At 46.1% G+C, this 27433-nt stretch overlaps 1 protein-coding gene across 2 annotated transcripts in view; it reads left to right on the top strand.

Annotated features, from left to right (window-relative positions):
* MAN2A2 (mannosidase alpha class 2A member 2) overlaps positions 1 to 27433 on the top strand; it is a 709606-nt gene that overhangs the window by 64964 nt on the left and 617209 nt on the right. For both annotated transcript variants that reach the window (XM_078683269.1, XM_078683268.1), the window contains one exon: positions 26168 to 26339. In XM_078683269.1, the coding sequence (XP_078539395.1) occupies positions 26168 to 26339 (172 nt within the window). The remainder of the gene's footprint in view (positions 1 to 26167; positions 26340 to 27433) is intronic.

Genomic DNA, 27433 nt, shown 5'->3' with positions numbered 1-27433 from the left:
CCTTAGTGGGAAATGTGCATGGACACCGACTACATGTTCGATTTTTGTTTTCTGCCATCGGGTTCAGATATTACTGTCAGGACTACAAGACTTGACATGTTCTCCCAAGCTTTTCTAGGGTCCACGCTGTAAATCCTCAACATCCAGAGTTGGAAAACTCCTGGTCTCTGCCTTTCCTTTGCCATCACCCTTTGGAGACCAATACCTACATATCGAATCCCTGAATGCCAGGGACCATGGGCCCTTTTCCGTCAACCTTCAGCACTAGAGAATGCAGATCCTCACAGGGTAATGGAATGGATGCCCTGCCGGTACTGCCCCCGGTTCCAAGTACCCGTGGTCGGACCATTAGTAGGCTTGTAGCCTCTGCCCTTCCGTGGACAATGACAACGCCTCATGAGTAGCTAGCCTGGTCTTCCTGTTGAAAAAGCCCCACTGTAACAGAGGGAGAGGCGTTGGGTGCACCGTGAAATCCAATACAGTCATCGCTGGCATGCTTGACATCTTCGTTGTACAAGACCCTTTGGCGCCAAGGAAGGTGAAGCTACCGTCCTTCCAGTATTCTGCAGCACCTGCCACCTACCCCAGAGGCAGTCTCCTCCAGCTTCTCTAATGCTGAGGAAGAAGGGAGGGCAGAAGATGAGGATTCACCAACCTCCAGGACTAGTGGTTGTCGACTGAAGGTAAGTACAGTTAACTCTGACTCCCACTCCACCACTAAGCACTGACTTGGCCTGCTTCATTCCCTCCGCTAATCCCCTCTCCTCCTGGGGTAACACTTTACCTGTCGGGGGAGACTGCAGCATTTCCTCTACCACTGGGAAAAAAAATAATCATATTGGATCAGTGGTTACTTGCGGTGGTTTGCCACAGATACTCACACAGCCCCTCAGCAGAGCCTTCTAGATGAAGGTGTCCAGGCACTTCTCCACAAAGGGGCTTTAGAAAGAGTGCCCCATCGCCACGGGGAGAAGGACGTCTACTCTCTATACTAACTCATTCCCAGGAAGGACTGCTCTCTCTGGCAAATCTTGGACATGGGGCCCCTCAACCAAAACATCCTGTCAGAACATATCCACAAGACAACCCTGCAGGATTTAATACCTCTGCTCTAAGAAGGTGATTACATGTCACCGTTAGATCTGAAGAATGTCTGCTTTCACATTCCTGCCCATCCTGCCACCTGCGCTATCTCCACTCTGCTGTAAGTGTTCATCATTACAACTTCAAAGTGTTCCCATTTGGGGATACCACCGATCCAGGGGTCTTTATAAAGTGTGTAGCAGTGGTAGTTGCTAATTTAAGGTGCAGTGGCATCCACTTTTTTCCCTACCCTACCTCGACTATTGGCTGATCAACAGCACAGGCAAGCAATAATGCCTACATCACATACAAAGTGCGATCTCGCTGACCATAAAGGCAGCCATGTATTGCCTTGAACCATTTATGGTCAAACCCTTACTAGTGTCGTACTCCATATGGTCACAGGCAAAGCCTATACCAGCCAGCAATAGGTGTTTTCATTCCAGCATCCCAACCTCTTTTTCAGCCCAATTGTTAACTCTCAGTCAGGACTGTCCTGCATGCTATTTTCCCTCTAGGCTGTGTGCAAGTACAGCCTTGCTTCTTCCATCGCCCAGGCTATCTCTGGGAGTGAACGACTAAGACTAAGACTACAAAAGGTACAAAAGGTATAATTTGCCAACGACAGCCGCAAGTTGACAAAGACATGGTAGGCATGAAAGCTTTCTTTTGTTTTAAGTTGTGTGACAGATGTAAATGTAAATGTCATGGTACTTATAGAGCGCACTGTCACCAGACGGTCACCTTGCGGTGTCGCCTATTCGGCTTCCTGGCGCTGATACTCATACCGCTGTGGAACCCCTCCTGGCTTTCTCTGTGAAGTGTCCACTCTTGGGCACCCCCAGGGTGAAGCCAGGCATTCTAGCGCTGTTGGGGGCGGTGTGGAGGCTAAGCAAGCTATTGCCCAGAGTTGCAGCTTGGGGCCCGTGATAAGAATAGGCACGAGGCGAGAATTAACAGGTCCGAGGAAATTGAGTCCGAGACCCCGCCGAGCCGAGGATCGAACCCTGGTCCCTGGCCAGAAACTCTGCATCAGGGTCTGCCGCTCTAACCATTGAGCCACACTCCTCCACAGATGGCACTTCAGGAGTCCCAGAACATCGTTTGAAGCCAAAGCAACTGCTGCTTACATTAATTTATTTAAGAATTAAGGGCTCCAGGAAAGAGGACAGTCCTACACTGTGAAATAAACACATATGTGTGATTGTATTACACACATCAGTGAAACTTTGAGCTTGTTAATTTTGCTTAAAGGAACCTTTTCTGGGAGAAAAATACGTTTTACTAAAGCTCAGTATGCGTGGAGGAAACAAAATACTGGGTTGTATTCATTGTGGGTTTTTTAAATTCCAGTCCATATCCCCAATATGAAATAAGTGTTAAAATGCTTTATAAAAGATCAGCCAGTTTCAACTTTAAATGACAGTTGCACAGTTCTCATTGTCGTATTATTATATTCAGTGAATCCCTACCCTTTTAAGGGAAATCCCATTTCGAAACCTGGTTATCCCTACACTGAGGAGACTAATCTGTTATGAACTAACATGATATTTGAAATGTAGGAGCTAGTTTTTGACTAGCAGAACCAACCTTTGCTGGCTGGGTTAAGACACAGGGACAGATTTACTAAGTTTTAGCGAAAAGCAGCGCAGCAACGAAAGTTACTGTGCTGCATTGCGTCAAGGGTTAGAGAAAAACAACATCACATCTACTAAGATGTCATGCTTCTGTTCTCTGCCCCATCCCTGGCACCCTTATGCTGCCATTTGCCAATCCATTCACCCAAGCAGTATGATTAAAGTGTGTGAGTGTATGTGCAGTCTTTCATGCACAGGATTTGCACTGGAATGGCACCCTTCTAGTCCAAAAACTATTCTTTAATACTTTTCTCACTTTGTATGTGTGTTAAACTGTACAGTGCAACACACATGTTTTACTGTTATGCCTGCCACAAAGAGACATAACTATTTGAGGCAAATGCTTTTTTACCAATATTAGTAGAATGGGATTTGCCTCAAAACCCCTGGGGGGGTTGCATGATAATGCCCATGTCCCAGGTATGATAAGTCCCCTTGATGCAAGTAGGGCATACAACTACTTAGTCGACTTTTCAAAACAAAGTGCGGTTTGCTTTGGGAAATAAATCCCACCACTTTGTGCTGGATTTGCATCACTAAGCCCAGTGCAAACTGTTAGGAAATCTTGGCCAGACTCTTCAAACGGGTTCTTGTCAATATTATTAGAGCCATTTGTGTGTTACTGCAAGCTAATGCAAGGTTACCAAATGACCAATGGAGAGCAAATGTTGCTGTACTGTACAAAATCAGATGGCAAGGAGAAAGAAATAGACAAGGGGCCTCTGAAGCATGCGAAAGGAATAGTTTGAGAGTGCCAGATTTCTGTAGACATGTTCCTGGTTGTTAAAAAGGTCTAAACCACCTGTAATAGCCAGCATTTATTTATTTTATTTTGAAAGTTTTATATAGCGCGAACAAGATCTTTGCAGATATCAGAGCGCTTTACAGACAAAAGGAACGACCTGTGAGTAACTAACAATTGGGGTGAGGAAGGTACATGCGGGAGCATAGTCAGACAGATACATCAATAAGGATACAAGTACAAATACGTGGTAGCGTAAACAATCAAGTAGGTCAATAACACGAGTCATACAAAAATGCAAAAAGATCAGTAGGACTGAATGGTACAGTGTCTGTAAATATCATCCCCAGTAATAATTCAAGTGTATTTAGCCATGAGGATAGCTTTTACTTCTTTCTTAAAAAGTATGGAAGAGGAGATGAGCCTGGTTTCAGGGGGGAGTGAGTTCCAGATCCTGGGTGCCATTCCTGAGAAGGAGCGTTTATAGGTTTTTTCCTTGCGGAATCGTTGGGGCTTTAGCAAGAGATTGTTTGTGCCTCTGGTGTTTCTAGAGCCTCCAGAAATCGTCTGCTTCTGGGCGAGGTATCCGGGTGAGCTCAGGTGGACAGCCTTGTGCATCATGCAGGCTATTTTCAGATGTATTCTGGCTTCAAAAGGCAGCCAGTTCAGGGCTTTCAGGTCAGGGGAAATGTGTGAGTGTTTTTTAGATCCAGTGATGAGTCTCGCTGCGGCGTTTAGAGAAGCTCTTATGGGTGCCGTAGTAGTTAGGGGGAGACCGCAGAGGGCGATGCTGCCGTAATCTATTCGAGGGATGACTAGTGCTTGTACCGCAGTTTGAAAATCTTTGGCTGGAAGGAAGGGTTTGAGTTTCCTTAAGGTATTAATCTGGTAGTTCGCACCCTTAGTTGCTTTGTTGATGTGTTCCTGCATGTTGAGGTTGGTGTCCAGAGTTATGCCTAGAGATTTTGCTGAGTCCACGATTGTGGGATGAACATTGAGTGCGGTTAGGTGTTTAAGCCAGATTTGAGCGGTAGTGAGCTTCGCAGGAGGTGAGATCAAGAGGAACTCTGTTTTGAGAGCATTGAGTTTGAGATGATTAGCGGCCAGCCAGGATTGGGTGCTTCTGATCGTTGAGTTTAAAAGCATAATGTCTTTGGGTGATTGTAATTTGAGATAAAGTTGGGTGTCATCGGCGTACATGTGGAAGTGAACATTGGATGCTTGTAGCAAGGTGGTGAGAGGTTCCATAACTAGGTTAAACAAAGTTGGGGATAGGGAGGATCCTTGTGGGACGCCTAGCGATACAGGTAATGGCGAAGACATCAAGTTGTTACTCTTGAATTTCTGCGATCTGTTGTGTAGAAAGGAAGTGAACCACTTGAGCACAGTTCCAGATATACCCATTCTTGTGTTTAATAGATCCAGTAAGTTCTCATATTTGACGGTGTCGAATGCAGAAGAGAGATCAAGAAGGATAAGGAGGCAGGTATCGTTTTGATATAGGATTTGAAGGGCGTCATCAATTATGTGAGTCATAGCAGTTTCTGTACTGTGATCTGCTCTGAAGCCTGATTGATGAGGGTTGAGTAGATCAAACTGATTAATGTGTTTAGTCAATTGTATTTGTGCGCATTTTTCCAACAATTTGGCAAGAGTCGGAATATTGGTAATGGGACGGTAATTATTTAGATCAGAGGGGTCGGCTGTAGGTTTCTTTAGTAGAGGTGTGACTTGACCAATTTTGAGGGAGTCGGGGATGGTCCATTGTTGAAGTGAACTGTTGATAATTTTAGTCCAGAGTGGGAGGAGCGACGGGGTAAGGTCTTTGACTGCGTTGTCAGGAAGGGGATCCGTGAGGTGATTGGCTGGTTTCACAGTGCTGAGAAGTCTACCGATTTCTTCTTCCGAATAGGTGACAAAGGACGACCATGTGGCGTTGGTTTTTGGTTCAGTTTGTTCTGTGTAATGGCGTTTGGGGTAGAGACTTACGTCAATGAGGAGATCGTTCTTTATGTTGTTGGTTTTTTGGCTAAAGAAAGAGGCGAAGTCTTCACAGGAGGGTGCTTTGCCCAAAGTACTGAGTGGTTGGGGTTGTTCCTTGGATTGTGTTCTGATTAGTTCAAACAGCTTTCTCGGACGATTTTTGGCTTGGTCCAGCTGACGGCTGAAGAAATCTGATTTTGAATTTGAATTTGAATTTGAATTTAAAAACATTTGTATAGCGCGCTTATACCGTGCGGTTTCTTGGCGCTGTGAGCGTTTTATTTCCTGAAGTAGGCATTTCTCTTTTTCTTCAGCGTTTTTAAGTGCAGTGCGAAGGGAGCTGATCTCCAGGTGCGCTCTGCCATTCGCACGGCCCGTCTATCGTCATTGAGGCTCCCATCGTGCCAAGGATTGGACATTTTTGTGGAGGCTCTTTTTAACTGCATAGGTGCCGCTTCATTAACTATAGAGGTCATAGCGTTGAGATAGTGATCCGTCAAGGATTGGACATCCGTAACGCCAGAAGGAGGAAGTAAGAGGTTGCAGCTGTTGGGGGGGTAGAGAGTTTGGGTTGAGTTTCTTTAGGTCTCTTTTCCAGACTTTGGGCTTGCAGGATTGAACCGGGTTAAATTTGAGTTTTTCATTGATGAAGAATGTGACAATATGATGATCTGACCAGTCACAGGGTTGGATAGATTCGAGTTGGATAGAGTCCTCTTTGGAGATGATAAGGTCAATGATAGAGCCTTTCTCGTGGGTCGGGCTGTTGCATATTTGGGTGAGGTCCAAGGCGTCGAGGAAGTTTTTAAGACTATTTACCACCACGTCATTATGATCGTTCCAGTGGAGGTTGAAGTCACCAAGGTATATTTTTGTGTGAGTTGTCGCCCTGAATTGGTTGTGATCAGATCCATGATTTGTTGCGAGAAGGTAAGGTTGTCCCCTGGTGGGTGGTAAATGCCATGAAGAGAGCATATCGGTTTGCCCTCACTGATAATATCGAGGCAGATGTATTCACAGGAGGTTGGGGAGGGTAGGGAGGGAGAGGTTACTTTCTGGACAGAGAGGTTACTCCTGTGTATACATGCGATTCCACCACCTTTCTGACCAACCCTGTCTAGTCTAGTGATGTGGTAGTTGGGGGGGAACCAATATGTCCATTATAGGTGAAGAAGATTCAGTTAGCCACGTTTCAGTCATGATGATTAGATCAAGGTCCAGTGATAAGATGAGATCAGCGATTGCAGAGGAGTGCCTAGAGGCCGATCTGCAGTTGAGGAGGGTGCATTTGAGGCGGGGTGTGTCGAGAGTGGAAGGGTGTTCTAGAGAGAGGGGGACTTTTCTCAGGTTACTAAGGATAGAAAGTCTGTTGTTTAGTGTGGGGGGTCTAAGGGGGTTTGGAAGAATCGTTGGAATGGCGCTGAGGGTGGTGGGTATGTTGTTAAGGGGAGATGGGTCGTAGGAGCGGAGGAGGGTGACTGTGTCACGTTCTGATAGTGGGTTACAGGAGCGCTGGGGACGGTTTTCACGATTGCGAACAGGGATTGAGGTCCAGTGCGGGGGCGTTGATTGCGAATGAAATAACGAGAGTCAGCCGACCGGGTGGAGGTCCTGCTAGGTAGGGTGGAGCTGGTGAAGGCGGGTGAGGGGTGTCTAGGGTGTGTGCAGAGTAATTGTTTGATGGTGTGAATGTCTTCTTTGAGCTTGAGGAGAGTGGTGGGTGAGGAGTGACTGGAATGCGTACAGAGTAGTTGTTTGATGATGTGAATGTCTTCTTTGAGCTGGAGGAGGGAGGCCATAACGTAGTCTAGTGTGGGATGTGTGTTGGTGGTGGGGATTGGAAGGTTAGGGGTGGATGACCTAGGGGGGAGGTTGGAGGTATGGAAGAGGATATTGGTGGTAGGCGGAGAGTGCATGGTGGAGGATGGGCGTATGTTAGTGGTGATGGGGGCGCCTGTAGGGTAGTGGGGGGTGAGAATGGGGGGGGAGTGTCATTGTATGTCGTTCTTTTTTGAGGAGGCGGAGTTGAGTTGATAGAGGCGTGTTCTGTGTGGTTAGTTAATGGGTGGACGTGAGGGCTGAGAAAGGGGGGGTAAAGGGTGGCGTTTGTCTGCGTGCGTGTCGGTCTGGTGCTGAACTCGGTTAGGCGTATTGTGGGTGGGAGCTGTGGTGCCATGGGTGAAAAGAATGGGAATGTGGGCTGGTGAAAGGGGGGAGGGGGTACCGTTGGTGTATGTGGGGGCAGGATCTATGTCTGTGAATGAGGGGTGTGGGGTAGCAACAGTAGATGGGTGCATGACTAAGGTGCCGGTGGTATAGGCGAGGTGCGTGTCGTTTTGGGGCTGTGATAGGTTAGAGGCGTTGTGGTCGGGGGCTGTGGTGTCAGGGGTGAAAGGAATGGGAGTGGTATGAATGGTGGTCAGGGTGTTGGTGGGGAGGGAGGGGGTGCGACTGGTCAATGTCGGTGAGAGATCTAAGTCTGTTATTGAGGAGTGTGAGGTTGCTGCAATAGGTGGGTGGATGACGGAGGTGCCGGGGGTAGAGGAGAGGTGGGGGGGGCATAAAGGGTGGGATTTGTCGTTGTCAGTGTGGTACTGGTGTTGAGCTGGTTTAGATGTGTTGTGGGTGGGAGCTGTGATGACAGGGGAGAGAGTATTGTTGATGGTATGCGTGGCTGTCCGAGCTTTGGTAGGAGGGGTGGGAGTGCGAGTGGTGTATGAGAGGGAGAGATCTGTGTCTGTCCTTGAATCGTGTGTGGTAGCTACCTGGTGTTGAACTGGGATAGAAGTGTTGTGGGAGGGGGCTGAGAAGTCTGGGGTGGTCGGTGTGTCCCTGAGTGAGGAGTGTGTGTTAGCTACGTGGTGCTGCGCTGTGTTAGCGGTGTTATGGGTGGAGGAAGCTGCAACGTCAGGGGTGGTCCTCGGATTGGAGAGGTGTTCCTTGATAGTGGGGAACAGGTTATCTAGTAGGTTCAGGTTCCTATCTGTGGATTGAAATAGAACTATCCCGTTATTGTAGATAGTAGCTCTGCCTGGGAAGAGTAGGGAGGATGCGATGGAGAGAGTAAGGCTATGAGCTGATTTCCTGGTAGCTGAGATGTTGAGTAAGGTGAGGAACGCTTTTCTCCATTGGGCTCTGCGCGTGGTGTGGAAGATGATGTCGGTCTTCAGGGGTCCATTGACCGATGAATGGTAGGTGTCTGCATAGGGTGTTTCAGGGTGGGACCTCAGGAGGTTATGTTTAAAGCGTTTAGCGGCTTTTTTGGTGAGTGTGGATGGATAGTTGATTTTATGTGTGTGCTTGCCAATCGGATCCATTTTGGGATTGATATTAAGGTGGGTATGGGAAGGTGAGCGATAACATGGGACAAAAGTGACATTAGTGAGCAACTCCCATGACAAGAATATAAGAGGTAGCAATTGGTGCCGTCCAGAAATAAAATAAAAAGTGAAAATGGGTGCAGCTTACCAATAAAATGTACAAAGTATCTGGGGTGACAGTAGTGCACTGTCAGAATAAAAAGTGAGCTGGGTGTCGCTTACAAAAAAAAAAAAAAAAAAAATGTGCAGTATACAAGTGGAAGTATAATACTAGCGGTAAAAAAGGATCACAATACAGGTGCAAACCACAAGTTGCATGAGTCGAAAAGGGGTGACAGTAGTGCAATGCAAGAATAAAAAGTGAGCTGGGTGTCGCTTACAAAAAATGTGCAGTATACAAGTAGAAGTATAATACTAGTGGTAAAAAGGAACACAGTACAGGTGCAAACCACAAGTTACATGAGTCAAAATGACACTAGTGAGCAGCCAGAAATATATGAGGTAGCGATCAGTGCATTGTATCCAGTAGCATTATAATACCATAATAAACAATATAATATAAAAATATAAAATAATATAGTATAATAGACCACTAATCCCACAAAGGTTTAGATACAGCGCTATGAAAAGTATGCGGTGGTTGAGATTAGTCTAATAAGGCCTATTCGTAGGGTATGGTCAGATCGTGAAAATGACTAGTCCATGATGGCCGCTGCATAGAGAGAGAGGCCAGTCTAACATGGCCGCCAAGTAGGGGGACTAGAGACGCTAGTCCTCTTTTTGTTGTTATTGCTTTGAGAGCAGGGAAGGGCAATTCCAGTTCCGTTTGAGTAAGCCCACTTCCTAGCTAGATATGAGGTAGCGATCGATGCATTACAGGTGAAGGAAAAGTGAAATGGGTGCCAGTTACGTAAAATGTGCAGAATACAATTAGAAATAGTCTAAAGAGTCCAGTTCTTAGTACATATGGTGCAAAAGGACTAGTCCATGAAGGTCGCCGAAAAGCCAGTCTAATATGGCCGACAGAAGGGGGAGATATTAGTCCTCTGTCTGTTGTTATTACTTTGGGAACAAGGGAGATGCAGTTTCCTTTCTATTTGAGCAATCCCAGCCCCCAGCTTGCTGGGCGAGAGTCTTATCTCTGTTTTTGGAGGGCTTGTGTGGAGGAGTTAAGCTGAGGAGCCTCGTGGGCGACAGCGGTACCAGGGGGGATTTATAGCTACAGTTTTATGGCCCCAGCCATTTTGAACAAAGGATGTGGTTTAAAAATGAGAGCCAGCTAGCGGGGTGGGGGGAAATAAATACCTTTTGTATTTTTTGCTCACAAAGCATGTTGAGTTTGCCAGCAGAGTGTTGCAGTTGTCGGTGGTCTGGCCATAAATGTGCACAGCTGCGGTTAGACCTTCTGGCAGGTTGAGGTCTGCTCTTCTTCTTGCGCGGCCAGAACAGCTGAGCTGTAGCTCCTTCAGCCTCGCTAGGCGATGTGTTGTAAATAATTGTAAATTGTAAATAATTGCTGGTGAATCAGGCTCTTGTACCTTCCGGTGGGTCCACAACCTCCCAAACAAAACACACGCCCTGTGGTACAGGCTCACCGGCTGCAAGCCTGCTCTCGGGTGCACCACCTCACCAAAGGCAAGATCATTGGAGGGGGAGGGGGAGGGGGGGGGCTCCCGTGTGGGCCGCCAATGCCAGCCTCAGCGATCCGGCAACCAGAACCAGGGCCTGCTGTGCCCGGGTAGCACGGGGGTCCCGCCGATCCGCTCTGCCAGGCGTCGTGGCAGCTCCGCGATCAGTCCTCTGCCCTCCTTTGCATCGCACAGTGAGCGGTCGGTCCCCGAGGATGCACGGGCTCCGCCCCCCCGCACATGCAGTGTCTCGCCGTAGCCAGGCGCACACAGGGTGGCACACGGTGCTTTATGGATGGATTTATGTTTCTTGCAGTGTGCCAAATCATTACATTTACAAACCCCTAATATTTCAGAGGTGACTGAAAATGTAGCTGTGCCAATTCACGTAATTGTACATTGTTTGTATGAATGAATTGTTTAATGAAAGCTGTACTTGTAAAGCGCACGGTCACTAAAACAGAGCATCCTGGAGCTAGCGCTAGGATGCTTGGTCTGACTCCCACCTCCTTAGAGATTGGCCAGTGTGCTGGTTGGTTGACCCGTCAGTTGACGTAAAGAGCAGTTCTTCACAGCTAGCAGTTTGGCCATACCCTAATGACCCCATAGCATCACACCACCGAGAGCTGCTCCTAAATCCTGCTGTTTATAGATTTGGATCGCTGGATAGATTGGATAGAAATGTAATCTGCACAAAGTTCTTGTCAGAGCCCCAATGTGTTGCGTCAATTTAAGCCTGCACTTATCAAAGTGGCCCTGCCAGTCTAGCTGTTCTGTAAGTGCAGCCAAAGATAGTCAAGGGTGTGTACATGTTTCAGGGGACGCTCAGAAGCTTGGGGTTAGGTCTGGTGGAATGGCAGGGATTAAAGACCATGTCTTTGTTTTTAGTCACATTTATTTCTATGCCCCTCAATGTGCTAAAGTTCTCAAAGCGGTGTAATAACACCGGTATCCCCGTAGGTGATTTTGATAGTAATAAAATGTCATCAGCAAACTTTAAAGCAAGAGCCTTAATGTTAGTCACATTAATAGCATCTCCATCACATTGAGTCAAGCCAGATATTAAATCGTTAACATGGAGAGTGGAAGGAGTTGGTGCTAGGACCCTCCCTGCCTTACGCCTCTGCTAACAGAGAATGGTTCTGTCAACTCACCCAATTGTCCACAACGGACTTGGGCATAGTTGTGACTACGTAACTATAATATGATGGTCATAGCATTGGCCTGGGCACCTAGTCAAACACTGATCACAGGTCAACGAATACAACGTAAAGTCGACCACCTCCCAGGGCCACCATTGTCCCAAAAATATGTTGAAATTTAAAGACTTAAAGAACATAATATAATTGAATAATGATTCGAAATAAGTGCTCCAAATCTCAATTTCTACCAGATACAGGTCCCCCGGAATTATGTCGAGCCCAGGAGCTTTTTTGGGACTATATTAGTGATTGCAGATCTCACTTCTGTTAGGAAAGTTGGTACGTTCTACTGTAAGCTAAATTGGTACGTTCTTTCGAGTGTCGCTTCCTCAACCTCCCTCAGCTGAATTGCTAACCTCCTGACTGATTGGGGTAATACTCTCAGCTCTCTTTGCAGCATAGAGACTGGAGAAGTGGGCAACCCATTCTGCTGCTGGGACATTATTCTCGATCGGACAAAATCCCTCCTTGTTACCTGATGAGACCAGGTTCCAAAAGGCACGCTGGTTTCTGCTTCCAACAGGTCTTCCTACTTTCCCTTTTCCCACTCTTGCTTAGCGGTTTTCATGGATTTCTTATATGCCTCCCGTCTGACTTTTTATTGCCCGCTATCTTTTTGGTGGACAGCAGACATGAGAGGACCTTACCACCTAACAAGCTTTAATACACCAGGACTGGCGGGTCATCCTCCTGAATGTCCTCCTGGTTGCCACATAAAAACATTTATTTAATCTTGCGTAGAGTTTAATATTGATGATACTAACTCTATGTAAATGGGCCCCTGTTCTGTGTCCTGCTCAAGTGTGAGGAACTCCACAATACTGCAGGTGACTAAATTGTAAGCTTCTCCAATTAGTTCTTGTGAATTTTCCAAGGTGGACCAATTCACTCTACGCATGTTGATGGAGATTTGCAACCTGCGGTCAAAGTCATCAACAGTTACCCTCTCACTGCCTTCAGGGAGCTCTATGTCGAGGACCAGAGCGTTATGGTAACTATCATTTGTGGTTAATACTGCCATGTCCATTACAAAAGGCGAGGCTCTTTCGTCCACCAATATGTAATTGAAAGACTAGTGCCAGAGATGCGGTTAAATGTGTGCTTATTAAACCAAATGGGGGACTAAGGGCTTTGTCGAGGAACAGCTCACATGCCCAATCAAAGTCAAAACAGAAGAAGGTATGCAGTTCCTAACAGGACAGGGGGCGCAAGGTCAGCCAAGAAGGGAATACTATCCCTTAATGGTGGAGGGAAAAGGGGATGCCTCCTTAGGGAATTAGGGCCCTCACACACCCAGCTGGGTGTCATGCTTCATCATAGGGCTTGCTACTCGTCAGGTCGGCGCTGCAATACCTGGTGGGCTACCTATGAGGGGCTCTTTGGCGGAGATCTTTTATTCCTTGCTGTTTGATGCCGTGGGTGAGAGGGACCTAAAGGTGTAAATGTGCTAAGTGAGGGTCAATGGACCGTGCAAAGGTTTAAACAGAAAATGGAAGTCCAAACAGAATAATTTTAATGAATATGGCTTCCAACCTGGCTAAAAAGGTGGCGCACTCCTGATATATTCGTCAGGATCTCGCGCTCAACTGTATGTGGTCAACATGTTTCTTGCCTATGTGTCAGGATGATTCATCAGGACCTAAAAGAATAGTTCTAGCTACCCTACTGGTGGTGCTCTGGTTAATTGACCGTGATAGCCCTCAAAAAAGCACCTCAAATGTGGTACCTGTAAATGCGGTGGCCAACCAAAATGTGTGCTACCCTTCCTTATTCTACCATTGCCGGCTCGTAAGCCTTGATTCGTTGTTAGGACATTATTTATACAGCCTGTAGGGACCATCTTTGAATCTGTGGAATTGCCAATTTAGGACTAGACCAGACAGTCTTCATCCTGGGTGAATGTCACTGCTCTATTTTCCAGGGGTTCGATTTGGCAGTTAAAGTCTCCACCTATGAACTACCAGTGCCAATTCAGTAGCTTAATGGTTGGAGACTCATTGTAGTTTCTTCCTGGCTTTAGGTAGACATTATAGATGTATGCTTAGAAGGAAGGGAAGACTAGCGTAACACACAAGATATCCGGGGAGGATACTGTATTTCTTGGACCTTGCAAGTGAGAACAGTGCTTACCCAGATTACCAATCCCCCCTAAGTGTCTACCCTTGCCTTTGGTTACTGCTACCAGCCGAGGTTGTGCCGGTAACAGTGGTGGGTACTTGTAAGGGGAGATTCCGAGGGATGATGCAAAGGAAAAATTAAATAAATAAATAATTTTCCCTCGGAATCCCACCGCTGTTACCTGCACGGATGTCAGCTGCCTGCTAGTGTGCTAAAATGTGCTTATCTAGAACAGTACACTGGTTCGATTTTATTTATTTATTTATTTATTTATTTATTTAAGAGTTATATAGCGCTAGCCAGACCTGAAGGTATCGGATCGCTTTACAGTCTTATCAATCGTACGATACATTAACACAGTAATATGTACAGTGACTCATGCACATCGCATAGTCTCGTCATAGAGAGCATAATGTCATTCGTAAGATATGTTATCACAGTAGTCTGTACAGTGTCTCGTGTCGCTTCACGTAGTGTCGTCGCAAAAGCACAATGACTTGTGACGAGATTGGATCAGGGAGGGGGGGATAGAGGAGGTAGTCAAGAGGCGAGTGATGTTGAGGTCTTAATGTCAAAGTGTCTGTGTGCAGTTGTGGGCAGGCTCCGGCGATTGGACTGTAACTATCCATTCAGAAGAGATTGATTGAGTAGAAGGTCTTTGAGCTGCCTGTTGAAAATTAAGTAGGAGGGGTTGGTCCTGATATGGACTGGTATTGAGTTCCGGATTTTGGGCGCATTTCCTGCGAAGGAGTGAGATGCTGGTTTTTTGTTTGCGAGTTTTTGGAGGGATAAGGAGTAGAGTGTTGGTACTCCTTAGGCTTCCTGACTGACCGGCCTTCTGGAGTTTGGAGGCCAGGTATGCGGGTTTCCATGTGTGCAGCGCTTTGTGCGTGAGGCTGGCAGTTCTGAAGTTGGCACACATTTCAATTGGGAGCCATTTGAGCTCTCTGAGTGCTGGCGAGATATGTTCATATTTCTTTACTCAGCTGACCATTCTGGCTGCTGCGTTTGGAGTTGTTCTGAGCGGAGCACTTGAGATTTTGCTGATCCTGATAGGGTTGCATTCCCGTAGTCCAGTCTGGACAGCATCAGGGATTGAGTGGCTAGTTTGAGGTCATTCGGAGGGATGAAGGGTTATATTTTTATTGAGTAGTTTAAGGTTGAGGAAGGCGCTCTTTGCGGTGTTCTTGATGTGTTGGCTCATGTCTATTTTAGGGTCCAGAGTGAATCCCAGAGATTTTACAGATTCGGCTAAGGTGAGGTTGTAGTTGAGAGCATCAATAGCTTTTAGCCATTCTGTGAATTGGGGTTTTTACTCCTTGTTGGAGATGAGGAGGAATTCCGCATTGTCTTAGTTAAGTTTCAAGTGGTTGCGTGTTAACCAGTATTGGACTTCACTTAGAATGTCGTTCAGTCTCTGAATGTCTTCCATGGAGGAGGTTTCTAGATAGATCTGGGTATCGTCTGCATAGAGGTGGAAGGGAATGTTGTTGTTTTTTAGTATGGTGGTAAGGGTTTCCATATAGATGTTGAAGAGTTGCGGCGAGAGTACTGATCCTCGGGGGACGCCCCTGCTAATGCGGAGTAAGTCTGATGTGAAGTTTGGGATTTTTATTCTTTAGATGCGGTTCTGTAGAAAAGAGGTGAACCATTGTAATACCACCTCTTCCGCTCCAACCCTTTCTTAAAGTGCCTTAATGAGTAGTTTGTGGTCACCCGTGTCGACGGCTGCCGATAGGTCCAGGAGTATGAGTAGGCAGTATTGACCCGTATAAAGAGATTTGTGCATATCATCAATTACATTTAGGATCGCTGTCTCAATGCTGCAACCTTTTCTGAAACCTGATTGGTGGGGGTCTAGAAGGTTGGTGCTGTCCAGGTGTTGTGTTCTCCTCCAACTCACTCATCTTTCTAGGATTTTCGCTTGGAGAGGGAGGTTGGAAACTGGTCTGTAATTGTTCAGATCGTTTGTGTCAGAGCCCGTTTTTTTCAGTAGAGGTGTGACTTGGCCGGTTTTGAGACAATAATGAATGACTCCAGTGCTCAGAGAACTGTTTATAATCTTGGTCCAGTGTGGAGCGAGAGAGAGTTTGAGCTTTTTGGCCAGTTGGGCAGGAATGGGATCCAGGACTTGTGCTGAGGGTTTGCCGCTGGAAATTATTTTGATGATTTCTGCTTCAGGGATGGGGTTGAGGGATTTCCATAAGTTTGGGGGAGCTTGGGTGTGTTATTTTCTGTCCCTGGGGGTGATTTACTGCCAGGGGGACTGCGGAGTTCGTCCAAGGAGAGTTCTATCTTGGTGATTTTGTCATTGAAGAAATTGGCAAAGTTATCACACAGGTGTTTGCAGGTCATAACTGGTGTCGAATGAGGCTTGGAGGTTTGTTGCCTAATGAGATTAAAGAGTTCTTTGGGCCTGTTTTTTGCATTGCCAAAGGCATTACAAAAGAAGACAGTTTTTTCGTTCTTTATGTGTTTTTTTTATACTTCCCGCGTACTGATTTGAGTATCTCGTGGGATTGTCGAGGGGTTGTTCCGCCAGACACTTTCTGCCGCTCTTAGTTCTCTTCTTTCGGAATTTATGTCTGTGTTAAACCACGATCTAGATGATATGTTTCTGCCTCTTTTTAGTTTCAGGGGGGCTACTTGGTCCATAATGGAAGTCATAATAGTGTTGTAGTGGGAGGTGAGTTCAGTTGTTGAGAGCTCACCAGTGTGGATAGGGAGAAGGGAGCTTATCCTTTCCTCCAGGTCTGCAAGGGAAATCTGACTTAGATTTTCACCCAGTGGGGGAGGTGGGGGTCCTGCGTATCGGGCTAGCATTGGATCATTTGGTTGATGTGGAGTAGAATGATATGGTGATCAGACCAAACAGGCAAGGTGAGGTCAATAGACACTATATCTGCTTGAGCGATAACGGCATCCAGGATTGAGCTTCTGTTGTGGGTTTTCTCTGTGTAGTGTTGGGTGAAATTGTTGTTGATTAGGAGATCATTTAAGGTTTTGATTAGCGAGTTGTTTTCCTCATTCCAGTGTAGATTGAGGTCGCCTAGAATTATATTGTTGGAGTAACGGAGTGAACAGTGAGTTATCAGGTCGGTGAGGTGTTCTCCGAATGTGGAGGTGTTTCCTTGTGGATGGTAGAGTAGATGACAAGGTAATGTTTTGTTGTCGCTCGTCTTAATGGTGGCAGTAAGACATTCGAAAGAGTTATATTTGAGGGCGTCAGTTTCTGTCACGGAGATGTTGCCCTTATGTATGATTGCTATACCTCATCCTTGTTGTTTTTTTCTGTCTTTATGGATGATTACGAAGCCCGGGGGCACAAGCATGTCCATAATTTGGGAAGAGAACCCGTTTAGCCAGGTTTCGGTGATGAACGTGATGTCTATGCCATGGGTAAGAATGGTCTCTGCCAGTTCTATAGCATGTTTGGTGGCCGATCTGCAGTTAATGAGCATTCATTTCGTATTGGATCCCTCATTTTTGATTTTCTTCTTTAGGGGGGCCCTGGGGATGTTGGTGAGGAAGGCAGGGGGTCTTGAGGATCTGGGGCGGAGCGGTTTCTTCCAAATCCAGTGATAACCTGGATCTTGGAGCTATAGGTGACGGTAGTGGATGTGTCATACGAGGTCTCCAGCTCCAATGCTTCGCTCATGGACATTGCGGCTTTTGTTTTTTTGGGTATCTTGAGTCTGGTTCCGGAGGGGGGTTGTGGGCCAGTTTAGCCATTGGGTCTTGTGAGGCCTTATGTGATGAGGGTTGGTGGATGTGGGTGTAAGTTGAGCTTTCGGGGTGAGGGGAGGTTCAGTAAGATTTCAGTGAGGCCTAGTATTACAGTTTCTAGCTGGCTTTCCTGTATGGCGAGTCGCTGGGTCGTCTCTACGGAGTAGGGGGTGGGATGGTCTCGGCGAATAGGGGGGGCGCGGGGGTGGGCATTGTATTATATGTTTTTTAATGGAACATTAAGATTCATTATTTTTTATCTCATCTGTGTATGTATGCTCTAAAAATATTTTCAAGTGTATACATTGACAAGGTTGAAATGAGAAATTTTAAATAGACATTTGGTATATGAAACCCAAATCGTATTAATTTCCTATGAGATAAATCAAGGGATGATACCATAGATCGCAAGTTATTTTATCTGACGGTGCATGTTTTTAAATGTAAAGATAAATTAATATGGCAACAATTTTGTGGGTTCCATGGCACGATATAGGTTTATTTGTTTTAAATTGTCATTTCACTGTCAGCCACAATGAGTTAATTGAGGCAGAAGTAATTTGTAAATACACATGATGATAAATGATGGTTTTAAAGAACATACTATTTTCCATGTAAATGCATAAGTCTGTCTTCCGTGTCCATAGCAAACTGGATCATGTGAACACAGAACTCTGTTTGAAAAAGCATTTTGTCTTAAGCGACTGCCTGTGTGAACAATGCAAAAACAACAGTTGATGGACAGAATGCAGAACAATGTCATACATTCACCCCAGTACAGCGATCTGGGCCTAAATCCATCGTTTTTTTGCACTCCACACCACCCTAGTTCAGACATGGCCATATGCAAATCAGCCTTGACCCTGTGCCACATGGGAACAGTCCAGCCCAAACTGCCAAGCCATGTCATCCCTGGACCAGACTCCAGCATCCTAGGACCGGTTTCTGGCTATCAGCTGTCATCAGCCAGGATAGCTTGACTCCAGTGGTGCGGAGAGCATGGGACTCCCGTCTGAGCATACCCGTCCCACTCGGGGTGACAAATGCAAAAACAGTTGATGGACAGAATGCAGAACAATGTCATACATTCACCCCAGTACAGAGATCTGGGCCTAAATCCATTGTTTTTTTGCACTCCACACCACCCCAGTTCAGACATGGCCATATGCAAATCAGCCTTGACCCTGTGCCTCATGGGAACAGTCCAGCCTGAACTGCCAAGCCATGTCGTCCCTGGACCGGAATCAAGCATTCTAGGACCGGTTTCTGGCTATCAGCCGTCATCAGCCAGAATAGCTTGACTCCAGTGGTGTGGAGAGCACGGGACTCACGTCTGAGCATACCAGTCACACTCGGGGTGACAAATGCAAAAACAACAGTTGATGGACAGAATGCAGAACAATGTCATACATTCACCCCAGTACAGAGATCTGGGCCTACATCCATCGTTTCTTTGCACTCCACACCACCCTAGTTCAGACATGGCCGTATGTAAATCAGCCTTGACCCTGTGCCTCATGGGAACAGTCCTGCCCGAACTGCCAAGCCATGTCGTCCCTGAACAAGGCAGGTGTGCTGAAACGCTTCAGAGCAAAGCTTTTCAATAAACTACGAGACTTAATTGCAAAGCTACCCCTGTGTCGGTGTCCGATCTTGATGAAGAAATCGAAAGTGGTTTGTGTATATGTGTGTGTGTGTAATATATATATATATATATATATATATATATATATATATATATATATATATATATATATTTCGAGCTCCCTGGTTCAAAAAAACAATAAAAAAGCACTCGCAGCAGGTTAAACTTCGTATTCAAGTTTTATTGCGCAAATTAATTTTTTTTTCACTCTCACACACCCCCTCTTCCGTTCCCCCCGTGTTTTGGTGCAGAACAAAGTGAAGAGTCGACACGGCACACAACCCACTGCCCTGGCATAGGTCAGCCACCGCTCTAGCTGGGTGCACTATACCCTGTTGTGAAGGTACAGGTGCATGATCCCTGTCCCCCTACAGTGACCGTGTCTAGACCAATTCTTAGACATTATAAGTGCAGTTATGCCATTAAGAGTATATGGTGTTGGGAGTTTGTCATTACGAACTCCACAGCGCCATAATGGCTTTGCTGAAAACTGGAAAGTTTGGTATCAAACTTCTTTCAGCACATTAAACCCACACTGACGCCAGTGTGGGATTTAATTTAAAATGCACTCAGAGGGCATCTTAGAGATGCCCCCTGAAAAATGTCCAGCCTCTGGTGGGTTCTCGGACTGGTACACACCAGCGTGCCACCATAAGACATGTTTCTGGACCCCTGCGGAGGGATCCTTCTCTCCCTGATCACAGAAACAAAGCCTTTCCTGAGCGGAGGTGGTCACACTTCCTCCAGGCCAGAAAGAGCGATTTGTGGCAAGGAAGCTTCAAAGGCCTTGGTGTCTTTGTAACGCAAACCCCAGCCTTTCCTGCTATCAGGAACAGGACCCCTTCCTGTCTTTCCTCCTTTTCGGCGGGAAGAAATCTGGGAAAAATTAGCACAGCCCAGAGGTGTGCCCACCTCTGCCAAGCCCACTTCTCAGGTGGGTGAGGCAAGGTGAAGTCCACTCTTCAGTGCCCACCATCTTGCAGATGGCAGGCACTCTCAAATCAGGATTAGGGATCCCCAAGGGTGTAGTCACCCTAAGGTCAGTAATCCATTGGCTACTGATCTCGAATACAGTATTTAGGGGGCAGCCCTGAACCAAGAAGACAGATTCCTGTAAACTACGAAGAAGGACGAAATAAGACGCCCAGCAGAGGAGACTGCAGAGAAGAACTGACTTGGCCACAGCCGTACCGGCCTGTTCGCAGTATTCAGGGATCCTGTGCCAAAAGTTGCCTTGTCCTACAGCCAGCGACCTCCAGAACCCCTGGGAGGACTGACTGCCTTCAACAAAGACCGAATCTCCTGTGAACAGCAGCTCTGTTCAAAAGAAACTCCCAAGACAGACTCTGAGCCTGCTGAGGACAAAGAAACCCGATGCCTGGAACCACCACTGCACCTGAAGCCTAAGGCCCAAATCCGGGTCACTCACTGGTCCCAGAGAGGTCCCCGAGCGCTCCAGCGTCAGAGTCCAATGTGGGTTGACCTCTCCAGGACTCCCCGACATCACCTGCAGCCTCTGCATGGAAGCTCCCCCAACCGCGAGCGGCCCGGTAAGGTGAAATCCGACCTCAGAAGACACCCCTGCATCCAGCAGCACTGCAACCTGGAGAAGAGAAACCGAGGTACACCTACGTCCCCAATCCCTCAAACTTATCTGCCCAGCTGTTGGTTCCTCCTTGAAGTCTTTCTGGACAGAGCCTGCTGCCAAAATCCAAAACCCATTGAAAACAACAGGGCCCCGGCCCCGACGCCATAACAGTACCCTGCTGCCCCTTTGCCCTGAGTCTAACACCAGAAGCTAACAGCCACCAGCCGGAGTCCCCCCTACCCCTATCCCCCTACTAACCCCCCCTCCCCGGATAATCTTGGGCCTCAGCACTCTACACCCAGCCGCCCTGGTGCCACAGAGGGTGCTTTGAGAGTGCATCCTCGACCCTGGGGGAACCCTAGTTCTAAACCCAGAATGCCAATTCGTACTTACCTGCAAACCGTTAACTTAATTTTTCTCCATAGGAATACATTGAATGCTTTTTCCTTGAAAATTAAGTGTGGAGTTGGTTTGTATGGAACATTGAACAAGCGTTGGCATAAACAACAGGTCTCGCCATTGGGACCTTATAAGTGTTTAGGTCGATCTATCTGCTTTGCCAATGTTTTTCAGCTATGTTGTAGAGAAGTTAAGTATTCAAATGGTTAATAAGCTGTCACTGAATTCGAAGGTTTCTTATTCATAACACAGACTTAACGGATGCATTACCAATGCTTGTTTGCAAAGCGCTTATCCTGAGCTCCTGTTTTTTAAGGTGCCCTTCTTTCACATTCCATCAGCCATCAATATAGCCTTTTAAAAAATGTTGCCAGTAAACCCAGCCCTTTCTGGTAGATTCAAGAACAAGGGATAGGGTAGAAGTAATTTTTCACGCATAACACTAGTTGCTAATAATGTGTGGGAGCTTATGCGAACATATTATTCCAGACAAGCACCGTATAAACGTTCACACTCAGCTACTTCACATAAGTATCTGTACAATGACGGTGCTTTAAGAGGGCAAGCACGGACTACTCGCCCTTCTCTGCTATGAAGCGCAGGGTATACCTGCACATCTCCGTGGGGGTTCAACACTGTCAATGGGAAAGTACTGGCACTTTTCATAGACCACAGGTACCCTGGGGCAGTAAGTACCTACACCTCTAGGATTCCATTTCAACCACTAAGTACCGTGGCGTATGGTTGTAGCACGAAGTGTGGATGAGCACGCGCTCACACTTTTTTAACAGGTAAAGCAGGTTACACCTACACCGGATTTGTTCTAAAACCAGCAGCCAAGATCACCGCCCCTGAACAATTCGGCGAGTTGGGAATACACAGAGTTGGAAATTCCCTTCCCAGACAGAGCTAGCAGCACCATCTGCAGCGAACGACAAACCAACCAGAAAACGACGTATCATCCCTGGCACGTCCCCCGCAAGATAAGCAGCTCGGGCGCTGCAGAATGGAAACTGGAAATGATGAGGCAAAGCCAACACAACAACCCCTAAAAGGCACCACGAGTACACGAAGCACAAACCAAGTATGGTCAAGTGTCAGTTAATTAAAATAAAGCACGCGAGTGGTGCACGTGTGCGCGGGCCACAGCGAGCCATGTGTTTTGAATTATCGCGCCCGTGTCTGGACACGATAATTCAAAACATGGTGCCGTGCGGGTAACCACAAGCAATAGGTCACACACACACAAGCGTGTGTGTGGTGAGCTTTTTGAAGCCCTTACAATGTCTCGCAGAGCAGCGGGTGCACGCTGCTAGGCGAGACCTAAAACCTGTATATGTACTAAAATTTAATTGCTTACCTTTTGTCTCAGTGTGATATCTAGGCCTATCACACTGATTAGCATAAGTAATCTGAAAAGTAAATAAAAAAGTAACGTACTTAGTAATCTGTAAAGTAACTGAAAAGTAATTTCGAAATATTGACTTGCCTGTAATTCAACCAATTGCATTTGAACCTGCATTCAACCGTAAATCATTGCATAAGAATTTGCAAAGTGTTATTTCACTTACCTGCACTAGGTTTGGTTGTAAAAAATAAAATTACTTAATAATAGTTTTGATACAAACAAATTGGTCTGAGTTCAGTCTTTGAGTGTGTGATATCATCTGTTTCCTGAGTGTGTACAACAAATGCTTAACATTACCCTATGGTCAAGCCTTAATGCTTGCCCACACTACCACAAGTAAAGAGTAAGGTGCTATCTACATTGACCTCTGCCTACCTTTTGGAGTTTAACTGGACTCTGTGCACACTAAGGCGGCTCTGTATATACTTTACCAAAATGAGATAGGGATAAGTTACCCTTATAGGAAGCTATCTGCAGGAGAGGATACTTGAGCTATGCTTACGGTGGATCCACAAATGCCTGTGGCCCCTGGCCTGAAGGCATTACAGTAGTTATGATTTCATGCACTCAGAAGACACTTCTAGTCTGTTCCCATTGTTCCCATTGCTTCCTGGGCATTGTGATTCCTTAATGGACTATTTTGTACCATCCCCAGAGGCTAGTTTTCCTCAGCAATGGTCTGTGACTCAAAAAAAGGACCCTGGCTACAGCAGCGTGAGGTCATGATGGACCCTTGCAGCTCCTGCACTGCGTCAGCAATGCCCTTATTGACCTAACTTCCTACCATTTTAGTTAGAGCCTCTCTGCTCCTGTGTCCTGTTACCATTATGGGTACAACCCTGGTAGTACTGAATCAGTCGTCCCTCTGTTGTCCCCCCCCACAGCATCCAATCGATTTGAAATATGAATTCTGAATGTGCCTGTATGGCTAGCACGATCATTAAAACCACCTGCATGGCTTGCTGAGTGTGGGACATGTATGTGCAATGGGAAGACCCTATAACGTGACTGGGTTTATAGAAATCATCTAGCGGTAACAAATGGATCAAGGATTCTCTTCTAAGGACCTTGGGGTGGCTGAATATTAGACTTTGGCGCTCTTGAGGGTGCCCTGAAATTATTAACGATGCAATCACCATGGGAGTCCACCAGCCATGGCCCCATCCAGCACCACACTGCGTATTAGTAAAATGTCAATAGCCATGGAAGGAGGGAAATTCCAATGCTGGTTTAGCAAATTCAGGTATTTGTTAGTAAGGTCTTCTTGTCCCTCCCTTTGGTCCACATGCAACCAGGGGCACACCTGTTAAGATTGCCACATAAGGGCAAGATGCAGGTGGGAGGTCTATCACAGTGTGTTTCTGGAAGGATTTATAATCCTTTGTCTAGGACGAGGGTTTCCCCACCCTTTCACCCTTGTGATTCAATGTAGCCCCCTCTCCCCGGGGGCTACACAGGTGTTTTAGGGACAGACGTCTTCAGTTAGACCACCAGGGAATTTGGGAATATTGATGTACTGGGCTGGCTGAATCACATGATGGGTGGCAGCTGATCCCTCTAGGGCCAGTCTGGCCAGAGTATTAGAAATATTGTCATGGACGCCCTTATGGGCTTAGTTAGAAGTTAGGAGTGCATGACTCTTCAGTTGCTTGATGTTATCAATCCCCTCTCCAATAGTTGCCCAGCGAGTCAATATAGAAGAAAGGTCCGATCTCACAATATCTTTAATTTTCCTAAGACAATCCTCCATTAAATCCTTTGTCCAGGATAGATTCTGCGTAGCCCTCTCCAGGTACGAGCTGGCATGCTCCAATACAGGAAATGCTGTGGAGGGCTGACCGTACTGGAGGTTGTTTTGAAACAGGGGTGACGTCTAGACCATTTAGCAACTCTGGTGGACCGCAGACATCTCTTAGGGAACACCCATGCAGCGTTAGGACGCGTAAGATAAACTGTTGGTTTGTACTTGGCTATCAATCTGTTTATGGGGATCAGCTAGTGTAGCGGTATGGGTGGAAGTACAAGATGGGGTGCCGTCAAGGTTCAGTGGGAGGCGTGCACCCAACGACAGTCTCCTCTCAGTTAAGGTGATATCTGTGGAGATAATCCCCATAGCCCCCTGCTAAATGTTGTCAATACTAGTTGTAGGTGGGAGCGACATGATAGCAGGGCCACTGGAGCTTTTCTCTTGCCCATGATACTTGTTTATGGGGCCAGATCACCTGGGGGGCACTCGTCCAGTTGCAGATGTGCTTGTTCTTGGCCCAGGCGTGTCCCGTGCCTTAGGGTGTAACCAGTCTTCACTTATTAGCACTGGTTTGCGCACACCTTGGACCCCTTGCTGCAGTGTCTCCTGGTGCCTGTAATCTCAGTACTCCCAGTACCCAGGCACAGCAAAAGTAGGAAGAAGCCCAGTTGGGAAACAGGCTACAACAGGCAAGATTCAGGCTGCAGTCTCCTGGGAGGATGGCCCCTCTGGGCTGCATGCGCGCCTCCTTTTGAAATTGTAGGCAAACCATAAATACCAGACACGCTCTATATTCCGCCTATTCTCATGCCACCTCAAATGCCCAGTGTGACACTGTTTGCTCAATGCCATTGGAATATTTAAAAAAAGTTCTCACCTGGTTGAGAAAAAAAGATAAAGAAGAGTTGTTTTTTGTGGAATCTGATCCCCTGCTGTCAAAAGTGTACACAGCATGCCCTTAGCAGTTTGATCAAAGTAATTATAGATCTTCTAGAAAGCAAAAGTAGCGTCCTAGTACCTATAGAATTGAGGGAGATCATCCGACTTTTTTTGTTGCAATGTTGGACCATAAAGTTGTGAGGTTGAATGCAGAGGATCGTCCCATATAGGCAGAGTGAAAGGAGATCCACAGGTAGATCGACAATTCTCTTTGGAGTAACAGACCTGAGGGAGAGGAAATGAATCCTTAAAGTAGAGACGAAGAACACAGAACAAGAACAAGTAACAAGTAGAACTGTAAAATGTCATCCAGTCTAGTCTTCTATGCAATCTGAAGGGGACACTGCTTGAATTAGGTGAAGACCTGATTTGTAGGTACAGATGAAAATATCTGTTATGTATCCCAGCCCCGAGTTTCTTAATCAGTGTTGGAGGAAGACCCACTGAGGCAGAGTATTAGCTTTAGTAGATACCTACCTATTACCCAGCTTTGTGGGAGCTCTGAGTAAGTGGAAATAAGGCCTTGCATATGGTTGTGTAAAGTATGTTTGGCTTTAGACAATGTTATGTTAGCTACAGAATAGCTAGGAATTACTGTCTCCTTCTACTAAATGGGACTTCCACTGATGGCCCATGTTAAACACCATGGTAAAAATAAGAATTCCCTCTATTATGCGGCCACCATTTTCTTTTTGGACATAACCCAAGCTAGATAATTGTCTTTACCAAAAAGTAATAACAATACATTTGAATCGAAAGAAGAGAATTGATAAACCTGTTAATCATGACTCATCCAGTCAAATTTCATGTTAAGCGATATCTTGGCATAATATAGCCTTACCTTTTCCACATAAGTAAGTAATAGTTTGTAATATGTTTGCCCGCCAATCTCTATTCCCTCCAATTTCTGTTCTACCGTTGAGTTTTTTTATTCACATGCATTCTTCTGGAGTGAGTAGCTTGTGTGAGAGATTCAACTTTTAATTTGGTTCTGCATTTTAGGCTGGATAAAGACATTTGATAAATATTACTATGACCAGACCCAGCATATTTTAAACAACATGGTGGTGAAACTACAAGAGGATCCACGGCGGAAGTTCATATGGTCAGAGATCTCTTTTTTCTCCAAGTGGTGGGATAACATTAACTCCCAGAAGAGGGCTGCAGTACGCAGGTATTTCATCTTTTCTTTTCTTTTATCCGAACTGTTGCATTACCAACCCATTAACTACATGTGTTGTCTGTGTTTGTCCTTATATTCCACAGGTATATATGCACCTTCTCTGGTGAATACCTGCAAAATGTAACCTCCAGGGTCACTTGCACTCATGTTATGTTATGTTATGTTATACTTGGTTTTGTATAGCGCACGGCTACTCAAAGAGTGTCCCGGCGCTTTGGTTTGCACACCTATCTCATAACATAACAAGAAAAGACAACAGAAAAACAAAGAACATGACTCATTTACCAGTGTGTTTTACCCTCTGTGTAGGCTGTTCATTTTTTGCCATAGTTTGTTGCAAAGCCTCAATAGTTTGTTGTCTATTTCGTGACTAGTTTAGTGTGTCAATTCTACTTTGTTGTATCCTCAAGATCTGTTCATTGGTGCATGTAAGGAATATTTAAGATGCTAGCTCTGGATGAAACCTGCATAAAATCCTTATACCAACCTCATCAACATACCTGTCAAAGGCGGCGGAAATTCCACTTCCAGTGCCTTCATGCATTCTTCACTGAAAGAGACTGCTCACTTGCCTACTTAGGTTCTGAAATTGAGGCAGACATCCACAATCATGTTCATATTTCTGATGCAATGTATAGCCCGGCAAAACTGGATGTGTGCTACATGGTAAAATTTAAAGCGAAAGCTTATGAGTTGGAGGAATATAAAAAATATGAGGACCATCCTTCCATATCCGCAGACGAATATCCTCCTAGAAGTCGCATGCTATCTTATGGTTCTCGATGCTACTATAAAAAACTTCAGGTTACTCAAGTGTCTGTTGCTTTCAAATGATGCACACTTTTCCAAAGTGCTGCGTCCACAGCTTATGATAACCGCCTCCAGCTAGAGCATCACCTGGACTGTGATGTATTCCTATAGATTCTGTATCGATCCCCCTATTCCTGACCCTATTCTGGTTAGCAAACTAACAAGTTAACTAGCAGCCATCTCATGAGGCAGAAAACCCCCATGATGCAGGAACCGTTATCTGATAAAGCCACACTACGGCACAGGAACGTGTTATCTGATTAGGTCATAACGCT

This window comes from Lissotriton helveticus, chromosome 3_1 (genome assembly GCF_964261635.1).
Source record: "Lissotriton helveticus chromosome 3_1, aLisHel1.1, whole genome shotgun sequence".
Lineage (NCBI taxonomy): Eukaryota > Metazoa > Chordata > Amphibia > Caudata > Salamandridae > Lissotriton > Lissotriton helveticus.
The sequence above is the reverse complement of the archived record's forward strand: the minus strand, read 5'-3'. Positions and strand labels throughout refer to the sequence as shown.